This window comes from Nannospalax galili, unplaced genomic scaffold, assembly GCF_000622305.1.
Source record: "Nannospalax galili isolate Female #2095 unplaced genomic scaffold, S.galili_v1.0 scaffold25, whole genome shotgun sequence".
Lineage (NCBI taxonomy): Eukaryota > Metazoa > Chordata > Mammalia > Rodentia > Spalacidae > Nannospalax > Nannospalax galili.
The window spans coordinates 3,240,545-3,253,580 of record NW_008355642.1 but is presented as its reverse complement, the minus strand read 5'-3'; the positions used below and the strand labels follow the sequence as shown (position 1 = coordinate 3,253,580).

The 13,036-nt window shown below is 36.0% G+C and overlaps 1 protein-coding gene across 4 annotated transcripts in view; it reads left to right on the top strand.

Moving 5' to 3' along the window:
• The window catches only part of Col4a5 (collagen type IV alpha 5 chain), a 281,900-nt gene that overhangs the window by 202,471 nt on the left and 66,393 nt on the right, over positions 1–13,036 (top strand). For all 4 annotated transcript variants that reach the window (XM_017803140.2, XM_017803139.2, XM_017803138.2 and 1 more), the window contains exons 34-36: positions 1,343–1,441; positions 2,886–2,975; positions 4,447–4,586. In XM_017803140.2, coding sequence (XP_017658629.1) covers positions 1,343–1,441; positions 2,886–2,975; positions 4,447–4,586 — 329 coding nt within the window. The remainder of the gene's footprint in view (positions 1–1,342; positions 1,442–2,885; positions 2,976–4,446; positions 4,587–13,036) is intronic.

The following is a 13,036-nucleotide window of genomic DNA, read 5'->3' as shown; positions in this document are numbered from 1 at the left end:
GTCAGTATTCCTTTGGATAGAATTGGGGTCTGCTGTTCATTTTTCCAGTAGTATGTTGGGTTACTGTCTGGAAGAGCCTTTATCCATGCTGGCCAAGAACTCGATTGAAGGTATCGCCTGTCTGGCTTTGTTGTTTGTCAAGTAACTTTTAGTTATATGTATGTGTGCTCTTATGAAATTATATTGGCCCCTTTAATCTTTGGTTATACTTCCCTTTTGGGTGTTTAAGGACATACCATTGGACCAGATAAACTGATTTGTTTTCACTCTTGAGGTCGTTTGAGGATCTGTTCCTCAGGGGTCCCGTGGGCTTGACTTCTACTAGAGGCTTATTAGAGATAGAATATTCTGAAATATTTAGGAGCAAAAAGGAATTGACTTTATTGAGTCCTCTGAATTTCTTGGTGGGGGATAATAACAGCTAGTGGGTACCAATACTTTATCCTACATCAGAATCATCAGTTTGGCCACTGGTATTGGTGCTGCAGGTAGGCAGGGCCACACGTTCAGCATCTTTCATTATTCATGTTATTTGAAGTGCTAGGACTCAAACCCAATGCTAGGCAGGTTCTCACTGAGCTACACCCCCACTCTCTAGGTACATTTGAATAGTGCACAACCCACATCTGCTTCTTTTTAAATTCAAAGAGGGTGTATAGCTGCCACCTCCAATTCTAAAGAAGATTATTAAGTGGGCTGAAGATATTGCTCAGTGGTTAAGAGCACCAGCTGCTCTTGCAGAGGACCCAGGTTTAGTTCCCAGAATCCACATCAGCTAACAACTGACCATAACTCTAGTTCCATGGAATCTGACACCCTCTCCTGGCCTTGACAGGCATTGCAGAACATGGGTGCACTTACATACATGCAGGCAATACACTCATACACATAAAATAATAAAAAAATAAATAAAATATTTTTAAAAGAGGTTTATTAAAATATCCCTCAAATGTAGCAGACATCCTGCAGAACATGGTTGATATTCCAAGTGCTATAACTGGTGGTCTCTGTTCATATCTTATCCCTGCCTCTCCCTAGGCATGCTCTCTATGCTGAATTCTGCTGCACCATTTCAGTGATCTTTTCATTCTCATTTGTCCTAGGAACTTTGTCTTCTTAAATTTTATTCTGTGTTTATATGAGAAATCAAGTGGACTGTCAGGAGTTGTCAGAGCTCAGGATTATTGAAATGATTAAGTGCAGCAATCCTTCCCCACACAAAAAGAATGCCAGTTTCTCCATTTCACTTATACTTCAACACTTGAGTAGCTTATTTTGGCAAATTTATTTAGTTCATTGATCATAATCACTCTAATTTGTCTTTTCTGCTTATCTTTGGAAGGTATACCTGGAATTTCAGGACCAAAAGGCTTCCAGGGTTTGCCTGGAGACCCAGGGCAACCTGGACTGATTGGACAACCTGGGTCACGAGGACTTCCAGGTAGGTAAGATAGAGCACTGTGCCATTTGGATGGCTGACACTGAATCCTGAAAATCTAATTGTGTTCATTGTGTTTAATGATGTTTGGATCAGGTTATGAGAATAACTACTGAAATGTCGAGTTAATCCTGGACATAATTGTTGCCATTTGTCCCAAGTTTCGACAGACAGGCTATTCGGGATATTTTACTTTGCTTATTCAGCTTATTTTGCTTGCAATAGGGAATATGAAGAACTATTATTCAAGGTGCTATGTGTTATTACATACATTATAACATACATAAATGAGACAAATATCTGGTAACACCCTGAATAATTTACCTGTTTCATTTCTTGGGCCTCAGACAAGTCAGTCATTCAGCTGTGTAAATTAGCTGTTTAAAATTTTTGTAGGGGTGAATATTTCACAGGTTACCTTGGTGGTCTATTACAGCATTAAATGTTCTTAAAATGAACAGTGTTTTTCTTACTTTTTGTCTGATTTCTCTTCAAAGTTTCTTGCTGCTTCTTAAGTTATTCTATTTTAGTTTGATCCCTAAAAAAATAAAGAAAAACTAGCATCTCATCCTATTCGAAGAGCCCTGAATTCAATATCTGCTGTGCAATTCACACCATATTACCTTGATGTTGTCAGAAAGATGAATTCTCCACAGGCTTCTTCCTAACATTATTTTTGAATTCTCCTCCCATAGTTGGAAGTCACTGTGATAGAAAAAGGAAAAATACATTTAAGGTAACACTGGCAAATACATAGATGACATCACACAGCTCAGGTACCTATGATATTTTAAGTAGAATTTGCAAATATAGCTAGGTCAATCGAGTACCTCTCCATCAGTGCAGAAACCCTTATCTCCCTCCAGTCTAATGTACTAGAGCTGTGTCATGACAGATTGCCACCTTTGTTCTTCCTAGTCTCATATAGTCATCATTTACATTGGAAAACCACTGCTCAGGGATTTTTAAGTCTCAAATACTGGATTTCTCTCTTCAAAATATAATAAGGGTATGACATACTGAGGCTTTGCCAGACTCTGTGAGGGAGGTTAGGGAACAAATTTCCAGACCTTGAGCAACAAAATAAAAACCTATTTGGATCCCTGCCTGCTGCCTTTTCCCTGTATCATTAGAGTTGGCCTCTTGCCTCATTCTGGGGTGTGTGTGTGTGTGTGTGTGTGTGTGTGTGTGTGTGTGTGCAAAAAGTAGAACGTCAAGTGAGTGGAATTGTTTTAAAGAAGAAACAAGCTCCTCAAGTAAAAGTTTATTTTTGTGAAGTTGTATTAAAAGATATATACTTGCATAATTATATTGCAAATGTTACCAAAGACATTTCTGAGGTACTCCTTACCTGTTTCACACTGAATTATATCTGTGGACTCTAATACAATGAGATTTCTCCTTCTAACCCTTCTTTGTTTTAATTTTACCAATATGACTTTTCTAGGTCCCAAGGGTAACCCTGGTCTTCCTGGCCCACAAGGACTTAAAGGACCTCCTGGGCTTAAAGGAAACATTGGTGATATGGGATATCCAGGTGAGTGATAAAAAATTCACAAATATTTAGTTCTATTAATGCTCATTATTCATTGTATAAATTGTTTTGAGACAAGGTCTCATGCAGCCCAGGCTGGCCTCAAACTTGCTATGTAGCTGAGGATGATCATGACCTTGTGGTTCGCTGTCTCCCAAATACTGGGAAGATAAATGTGTGCCACCATGCCTGGTATAGATGCTGCTGGAGATCAAACCTCTTTTTGCACGCAAGGCAAGCACTCTGCCAGCTGAACTACATCCCCATCACTATAATCTTTGAGGTGTTTTTTTTATTATTATTATTTTAAATCAGAAAAGACAAGTATAGATGCTGGCAATGTAGCTAAGCAACAAAGTGCAGCACTTGAGAAAGAAAGAGTGGAAGGGTGGAGCTAGTGTTTATAGAATCAGAGTGACAAAAATCTCTAAATAACCAATGTGTAGAACACTCATAACAAGGCTACAGTGTAGGACACATGCTATTCTAATGTGTTTCTCCATTGCTATGACAAAAGATTCTGACAATACCAACTTGGGGAGGAAAGTGTTTATTTGGCTTACATCTCCAGTGTCACAGTTCATCACTTGAGGGAACCCAAGATAGGAACTCAGGGCAGGAACCCGAAGGCAGCAGCTGGAGCACAGGCCGTGGAGAAACCCTGCTTACTGGCTTGCTCTCTATGAGACTGTCCCCCATAGGCTCCAAGCGTTTGGACATTTTGTCCCTAGTTGGTGGCACTGTTTTGGGAGGTCTTAGAAGCTGTGTGGCCATACTGGAGGAAGCATATCACTGGAGGTGGATTTAGAGAGTTCTTAAGCCTTGCTGGATCTCCAGTTACTCTCTTGCTTCTGAGCCTGCTTGAAGATGTGAGCTCTCTGCTTTCTGCTGCTGCTCCAGCCACCTCCTGCCACCGTGCCTCCCCACCATGACAGACGTTAGTTCCCCTGGAACCATACGATCAAATAAACTCCTCTTTCTATAAGTTGCTTTGGTCAGTATTTATATCACAGTAACAGAAAAGTAATACATATATTGAGGGCTATGTGGGGGCACAAATCAGACTCTCTATAAGCCATATTTTATATATAGTGAACTACGTTGAATTGGGTAGGGGGCCATGAAGGGAGGTGTGGATGGGGAGAGGTTCTAAATATCCAATTATATTGTATGAAAATTGCAAAAATTCAATAAATATTAAAAAAATATTTAAAGTGTTAAGGGACAGGTCTTTAAGAACTTCCAAGCAGTTAGAATTTAAGAAGTTAAAATTCACAAACATTATCTTTGGCTGTATCCCTTTCATTTAAATGTCCTTGAAAATTGGCTTTTCTGTAATCCTGTGTGCTAAGTTCATTATTATATACACAGTTTACAGAGCTTAAAACTGATTTTTGCTTGGTCATGTACAACTTAGATTTGCAAGAGGTGAAGGCTATTTTATCAAATATTATACATTACATATTTTCAATAGGCCCTCAAGGTGTGGATGGGCCTCCTGGACCTCCTGGACTTCCTGGACAACCTGGCTCCCCAGGATTACCTGGACAGAAAGGGAATAAAGGTGATCCTGGCATTTCTGGCATTGGCCTTCCCGGTCTTCCTGGTCCAAAGGTAATCTCATGCTCTCATGTTTTATAACAGATGTGATTATTCCTTAACTATATTCATTACTAATTCTTTATTAAATAAACTCTAACATGACAAGGTATGTTCTGGGCAAGAAATTTTTGGTTTCTTTATTTTTACTATCCATCTAAACATGTTTTAGTAAATCAAAGGCATATTTTTGCCTGGTTTGATTCTCCCATTTTAGTAATGTAATTCTGATCTTTTGCCTATTAATAATTAATTAGAAAAGATTCATAAAGTGACTTTAACAGTGAATGAAAGCAAAATAGTTTTCTCTCTCTCTCTCTCTCTCTCTCTCTCTGTTTTTCTTGAGATAGGATCTTCCTGTAGCCCCAGCTGGCCTAGAACTCACTATGTAGAGGAGGATGGCCTTGATCTCATAGAGATCTTCATGCCTCCGCCTGAGCGCTGGAACTACAGGTGCGAGCCACCATGCTTGACTAGTATTCTTAACTACGTTTCTGAGGTACTTCTCTGAATACAGTTTTAAATACTCCTGTACTCTAGTTGCTTTATTGATATTTCTCTAATAATCAAGTTTATAATTGTTAGCCAAGCATGATAGAATTTCAGAGCTGAGAGGCTAAGGCAGAAGGATTGTAAGTTTAAGGCCAGTCTGGGCTACACTGATACACTGAGAGAAATGTACAAAATATTTAAAACCATTAGACTTAACAAACATTTATTAACTGTTTTGTTCCATGTAAAAAGGTAGTAAGTCCCTTAAATATGCAGCGAGATCACAGAGTTAAGGTAAGGAGTATTAGTAAATGAATTATGGTACTTACTTTGCATGAGATTACTGAACATTCCCACTGAAATAAGAATTTAGCATATCTAAAACATAATAAATATAATCTGTATTAATGTCCAGAATATACACAGAACTCAAAAAACTAAACAACAAGAAATCAAACCATAACTCTTAAATATATGTAATGTGCCAGGCACTAGATACTGGAGGCAAATAGGTGAAACAGAGTCAATGCTCCTATGGTTCTTATAATTTAGTCAAGTAGATATTTATTAAACAAAATAAGTCTATAGTATGTTAGAAATTTATGCATTTCAAGAGGAAAACTAAAGCAAGGCTTAGGGCTAGAGACTGCTTGGTATTGTTACATTTCAAAGTAAGGTGGTATATGCAGCAGCCATACCACCTTGAATGCACCTGGTCTCAAAGTAAGTTAGTAAGGGAGAATCTGATGCTAATGGAGCAATGACCTCATTGCAGTGAGGAAGTGAGTCATGCAAAGCCCCCGAGGTAGGGGCATAGCTTATATGTTTGAGGAACATAAATGAGGCCAGTGTTGATGGAGCAGAATGAGTAAGGTAACACTAGACAGGAGATGAGGTCAAGCTGATAATAGGGAACAGATTATCTAGGGCCTTATCATTAGGGACTTATTTCTTAGTGAAAAGGAAAGCAAAATCATAGCATAATTGTACATTACCTCTAAAACTATATCAAACTACTTGCTTCAAAAGAGATAATAGAATTCAGGAATAAAAGCGCTTGGAACAGTTAACGATAGTGTTTACATAATATAAGGTAGAGATAACGATGGCTTAGATCAGGGAGGTGGCTGCAGAAATTATAAGAAATTATCTGATTCTGAACATATTTTACATGTCAAACCAGGAAGATTTGCTTTGGATATGAGAAAAATGGTGGTGTTAAGGATGACTCCAAAGATTTTTGTCCTGAACTACTATAAGATTTTAAAAGAAGAAAGTTTGGAGGAAAAGATAACGAACATAGTTTAGTTATGGTTCATATTTTCTTGATGAAATAAGAAATTCATCACTTGAGCAGGAAGAAGAAGAAGATTAGAGGCCTGAGTTACAGCCTTTTGAAAAAAAAAATTTTTCCTGTTTATGAAGATATCTAGGACTCAGGATGTAGTTCTCCAGCAGAATACTTGTGTTATATGAGTGAGATCTTGGGCCTGATCCCTATCATCAGACACAAAACAACACACCTATAACCTAAGATTATAATGATAAATCTGAATATCCTAAGATTATAAAGACAAATGTAAATATTACTTCTAGTATTTAAAAATTTCATCCATCTGATTTTTTGTGTTATATAAAATGAGGTTTTTTTTTTCAGATAAATCCTCAGTTGAGCCAATTTCATTTGTTACAAATTCCATTCTTTACACACCTCTTTAAAATTATATTTTTTAAATTTTTCTAAATTTGTTCATGTACATTGTTTTCTAGAATGAATTAACTTTAACATGCATATAGTAGATTAAAACTGCCATTATAAGCCGTCTCTCAATTTCTAATGGAAAGCAAAAAATGTTTGAATTGGCAAATATCCAAGGCACATTCAACTCTTAAAAGAATCATTTTTAAGGGCTGGAGAGATGGCTCAGTGGTTAAGAGCATGGACTGCTCTTGCAGAGGACCTGGGTTCGATTCCCAGCACCCATATGGCAGCTGACAACTGTCCATAACTCCAGTTCCAGGGGATCTGATACTCTTCTCTGACCTCCACGGGTACTACACAACGTGGGTGAACTTCCACACATGCAGACAATACACTCATACACATAAAATAAAAATAATTTTAAAAAGAATCATTTTTAGTCTTTTTTCATTTAGTTTATAGGTGTACTTCAGTAAGATGCTTATATGCATAAGGATGGAGTTGACAATTCACTTAAAAAAAAAAAAAAAAAAAAAAACTATCCCCAACAGCCCAATTCAAAAATAGGCAACAGACTTGAATAGACCTTTTTCCAAAAGTCATATACTAATTGCCAGTAAGTACATGAAAAGATAGTCAACATAACTATAAACATAAAACAGCACAGAAATGAGTATCTATAACACAAGGAGATATGTTATACCCATTAAGAAGATTGCTATAAATAATAGTAACTAGAGCTTGTAGGTGTAACGTAGTTGGTAGAATGCTTTCCTAACATACACAAAGCCCTGGGTTTGATCTTCAGCACTGCATAAAGTGTGCATGATTGCACATACCTTATTAATCACAGCACTCATGAGGTGGAGGCAGGAGGATGATAAATTCAACGCCATACTCCTTACATAGGAGGTTGGAGGAGAGCCTGGGGCTACTTGAGGCCCTGACTCAAAAAACAAAAAGTAAATAAAATGTGTTGGTGATAGGAATTTATGTGGAGAAAATGGAAATCTTGCGCATTTTTGGCAGAATGTAAAACGATGTAGACACTGTGGAAACTAGTATGACAGTTCCTCAAAAATTTTAACTTAGTTACCACAAGAGCTAGTTATACACCCGCAAAGAATCAAAAGCAGGGACTCAAACACAATTTATAGCCATGTTTATAACAGCATTATTCACAATAACACATTGGTATATTATTTAATGTTAATATATCATAATATTCTGAGAGATGTAACAATGAGGACTAATATGAAGATATTAAGTTGAATGTGCAAGTGACAAAAAGATGTATTGTGTGATCATTTTTATACCAGGTACCAAAAGTAGTTAAATTTTTAGAGATAGTAAGTAATGTAGTAATTTCTATAGTATTGTGAAGAGAGAAATGAGGAGCTATTGGTCAAATGGTACAGTTTTTTACAGTACTAAGATGAAGAATTTCTCTAAAGAAGATGCACAAAAGACTAATAAGTACATTGAAAGATATTCAACATCATTGATCATTACATAAATTCAAATTAAAACCACTTCCTACTCAATAAAGTAGCCACATTCAAGACAGAAAGCAATACATGGTGGAAAGGATGGGATGATACTGGAACACTTATAGATCGTGGGTGGAATTATAAAATGATGCAGCTGCTGTGAAAAAATATTCAGCAATGCCTCAAAAAGTTATAGTTATCATGTGACCTAGCAATTCCACTCCTAGGTATATATAACCAAGAGAAGTGAACTTTTGTCTCCCTATGGAAACTTATATGTAAGTGATCATAGCAACGGTATTCATAATAGTTAGAAAGTGGAACAAATCTAAAGGTGCATCAGTGGATGAATGACTAAACAAATCATGCTATATCCATATGATACCATATTATCGATGATTCCAAAGAATGAAGTACTGAGTTACATGGATGTGAAATAAGGCAGACACAAGACATTCATATTACTTGATTTCATTTACATAAAATATTCAGAATAGACAAACCTATATAAACAGCAGAATTAGTGTTGCCAGGGCCTGGAGTGATAAAGGTAATGGGGTATGACTACCATTGAATACAGCATCCTTTAGGATGAATTTATATTTTCTAAAATTTGATTGTGATGATAGTTGTCCAACTCTGTGCATATACTCTGAACATAGACTTGTATACGTTACACAAATGAAATGTATTATATGTAAATTACATCTCAATGGTTATTTAAATCCTTTGTTCCCATGGTAGAAATATCTGCTACAAAATTTCCATAACAACTTTTCCATTTGTTTTAAACTTACTTTAATAATTTCATAATACTTTAAGTTCTAGAATTCAGATATTTGATGAACAAATTTTTGTTGCTCTAAATTTTGAAGTTACTTAAACAACTTTATGTAACATGTTTATTGGAATTATGTATATGTTGTACTAACATGGAATGGAATTATTTTATGGCTTGTGTCTTCCTTAATATTTCTGTGACATTTTCACCCACTTTTGTCTACACTGATCTAGTATTTGGAGCAATATCCTTTTAAAAATATTTTTATTTTTAAATTGTGTGTATGCATGTGTGTCTGTGTGGGGGTATGTGCACTCAAGTGCAGTTGCCTTCAGTGGCCAGAAGAAGATATCAGATCCCCTGGATGTGGAGTTAATAGTTATGAACCATGACATGTTGGTGCTGGGAACTGAACTTACATGCTGTGCAGGAGCAGTACAGCCTGTTAAGTGCTGATCCGTTTCTTCAGCCTTTTGAGCAATATTCTTAATAATACTTTCTTTCAAGCCAGGAGTGGTGGTGTCCACCTTTGATCTGAGCGCTCGGGAGACAGAGGCATGCAAATCTCTGATTTTTGAGGCCAGCCTGGTCTACATACAGAGTTCTAAGTCAGCCAGAGCTATATAGTAAGGCCCTGTCTCAAAATAAATAAAAAATAGTATGTTCTTGAGTAGTAGAAATTAATATTGAAACCATTATCTCAAATGTAGCTCATAGTGTTTTTCACCTCACACACACACACATGTATTGGGTTTCATGTGGTAATATGTGGCCTGAGATAGCAGCCTTGCACTATTATCTATTAGTTTGTCCCTAGTTACTTGATACTGCACCAGCTAGGAGAGATTAATAATATGGGAAACCTGAAGATCTTATTGCTTACTGCTCTCTTGCTTATTTCATTAAAATGTCAATGGTTGCTCAGTGTGTCCAAAGCTTCACTTATCAAAGATGAGTAAGTTCTAGTAATCTGTAATATAATACAGTGCCTATAGTTAAAAATATTATTTGCCTTAAAATGTTAAGATGATTACTTTTATATTGTATATTTGTGGGGTTTGTTTTGGGGTTTTGTTTTGTTGCTTAGTTTGGGCATTGGCTTCTGTGGTTTTTGAGACTCACTTTGTATCTCAGAGTGGCCTAGAACTCACCAGATAGCCCAGGATGGCTCCAAACTCCAGATTTCTCCTACTTTATCTTCCCCAGTGCTGAGCTTTATAGGCATTATCACTACACCCAACATTTTTAAGCAGTCTTATTGCAACTTACACATAACAGATGCAGAAATTTTGGAGGTGATGAATATGTGTAATAATTTGTTTTGGGTTATGGTGTCATGATTACGTGTGTGAAGTAACTTGGTTTTGGTTATGGTATCATGATTACATATTCATATTCAAACTTATCTAATTGTATACATTTAATATGTACACATTTTTGCATGAATTACCAATGTTTTTACAGAAAAGCTGCATCTACTGTTTTTCCTTTTGTTTTCTGTTGATACATTCTATTTGTTTATATTTATAAAGTACATTGTAATGTTTTTTCTTAATTTTTAGTGTTTATTTTTACTGAATTTTTGTGCATTTCAACCAAAACATCTTAATCATATCTAGACCCCCCTGCCCCATCCACGCCCCCATACCCCTCCATAAGATTTCATTCAAGGTTTTGTACCTAGATAACCCTTGATGCAAGTTCATCCACTGGAGTCTAGTCAGCCTATCTGGAGTTAATTCCCTTAAAGAACTGGGGAAATAGACAGCAGGCCCCAACCTTAGCCAAGTCACATTGTAATGTTTTGATTCATGTATACATTGGGTAGTGATCAATCTAGGCTAATTAGCATACATTCCACTTTAAATTTTCATTATTCTTTATGAGATCTTCAAATTCCTGTTTTCTAACAATGTTGAGAAACACATAGCCTTATTGTTCATCATATTTACCATGTTGTGCTTTGGAGCATGAAAAATTCATTTCCCCTCTCAAGCAATAATAGTGTATCAGTTGACCAAACCCTTTACCTGTTTTCTCCATGTACTTTTCCATATAGTAACCCTCCTTCTACTCTCAAGTTCTATGAGAGGTACTTATGTTTCTGTATTGACTTATTTTACTTAACATTGTGTTACCTAGGTGCATCCACGTTGTCATAAAGGACAGTATTTTATGTTTTTTTAGAGCTGATTAGTAGTCTATTATGAATTTTATTCCATTTTAAAAACTCATTTGTCTGTTTGAAGACATTTAGGTTGGTTCCACATCCTGGCTATTTTGAATAGTGGTGCAGTAAACATAAAATATAGATATCTTTTTGATGGGGTAATTTCATTTTCTTTGGGCATATAACTAAGAGCAAGCCTACTGGATTTTTTAGAAGCTCTATTTTAAAATATCTGGTTGATTATTTTTTAACCTTTCCATTTATGACTTTGTTTTTGGTATCTTTCATCTCCATGGATAGAGCTGTAAAAAACTGTGTGGGGACTAAAATTTCCACTTGATAGATAACCATGATAAGGTTAATGTGATAACTCAGCAGAATATTTTTTTTTGTCTTTTCCAGTCAAATATTTTTCACTAATAGATTTTATTTTTGCTCTTAGCATTGCTTCTTCAACTTTGAAATATCAGGCTAGAGTAGAAAAAGATTAGCTTTCTCATTAACTTTGATGTATTTTATAAAATGAGACAAGCCTTTTATGTAGCATGCAACAGAAAAGAAGCTATAATTGCTAAGATACACTAGTAGAGCTTGAGTATGATCCAGATACTTAGCTTGCCAATTTGAATTTTAGTAATAAAGAAGATACCAAATTGAGTTTTCTGCATGAACTGTATGTGATAAAAAAAACGGTGACCTTACAAACAGTTCTAGCCAGTATTGTAAAAGGGAAAGATTTAGACTCCCCGTGTTACTATATTTGTAAGAAAGTATCCTGGTGCTTAAATTTGCCTCATTTAGGAATTATATGCTCCATTTTCAAGAATTTAATCAAAGCTGGGACAGAATGAATGTAGATGTCTTCAGCTTCAGTGTATTCAAGTCATGCTTAGCTTTGCTAGAATTGCAAAGAAAATTGAATTTCCTTTTCTCACAATGATTCATGAGATACCTGGTCAAAATTTGTTTCTATTTTCTGAGTACTCTCTTCTTTATTTCTTATGTCTTAGCTTTTGAGAAACCCATAGTTTTCCCTCTAAGTGTATGAATAATAAAATTTATATAAATCTTAAAGTATTAGATTGTAATTCATTTCAGAAGTCATACTAAAATATTTATTTATTTCCCATAAGGATAATGAGAAAAAAACTGTATTGGGGGGGCAGTGGCAACTGAACTTAAAGATCAAGGTCATTTGTGGAATTTAACTTATTTTACTTATCATAAATAATCAGAATTTTGTTGCCTTCCATCCAGATTTGCCCCAAACATAATATTAGAATTTATTCCCGTGTTTTGTTTTGGCATATGAATTTAATTCATTTATAAGTAATGATGGGAGGCTCAGGCTGGGATGGAGCTCAGTGGTAGAGTACTTACCTAGTTTATTTGAATAAACATCTATATTATTCAGGTTTCTGTTGCTATGATAGAAACACCGTAACCAAGGGAACTTATAAAAGGAAGAGTTTAACTTATGGTTCCAAAGTGGCAAGAGTGCATCATGGCGGGGAGGCATGGCAGCAGAGGTGGCTGGAGTAGGAGCAGAAGCTACATGCTCACATCTTCAAGGAGGCATGGGAAATAGAGCAAGACTGGATATCTCGCAAGGCTTAAGAAGTCTCAAAGCTCACCCCTAGTGACTTGCTTCCTCCAGCATGGACACATCTTCTAAGACCTCCCAAAACAACACCACCAACTGAGCAAAATCTCCAAATAATTGGAGCTTATGGAGGGCATTCTCATTCAAACCACCACAATATCTAAGTTCAAACCAATTACAGCTAAAATTTTGTTAGATATATATTTTGTGCCCCCAAAATGTGCTAT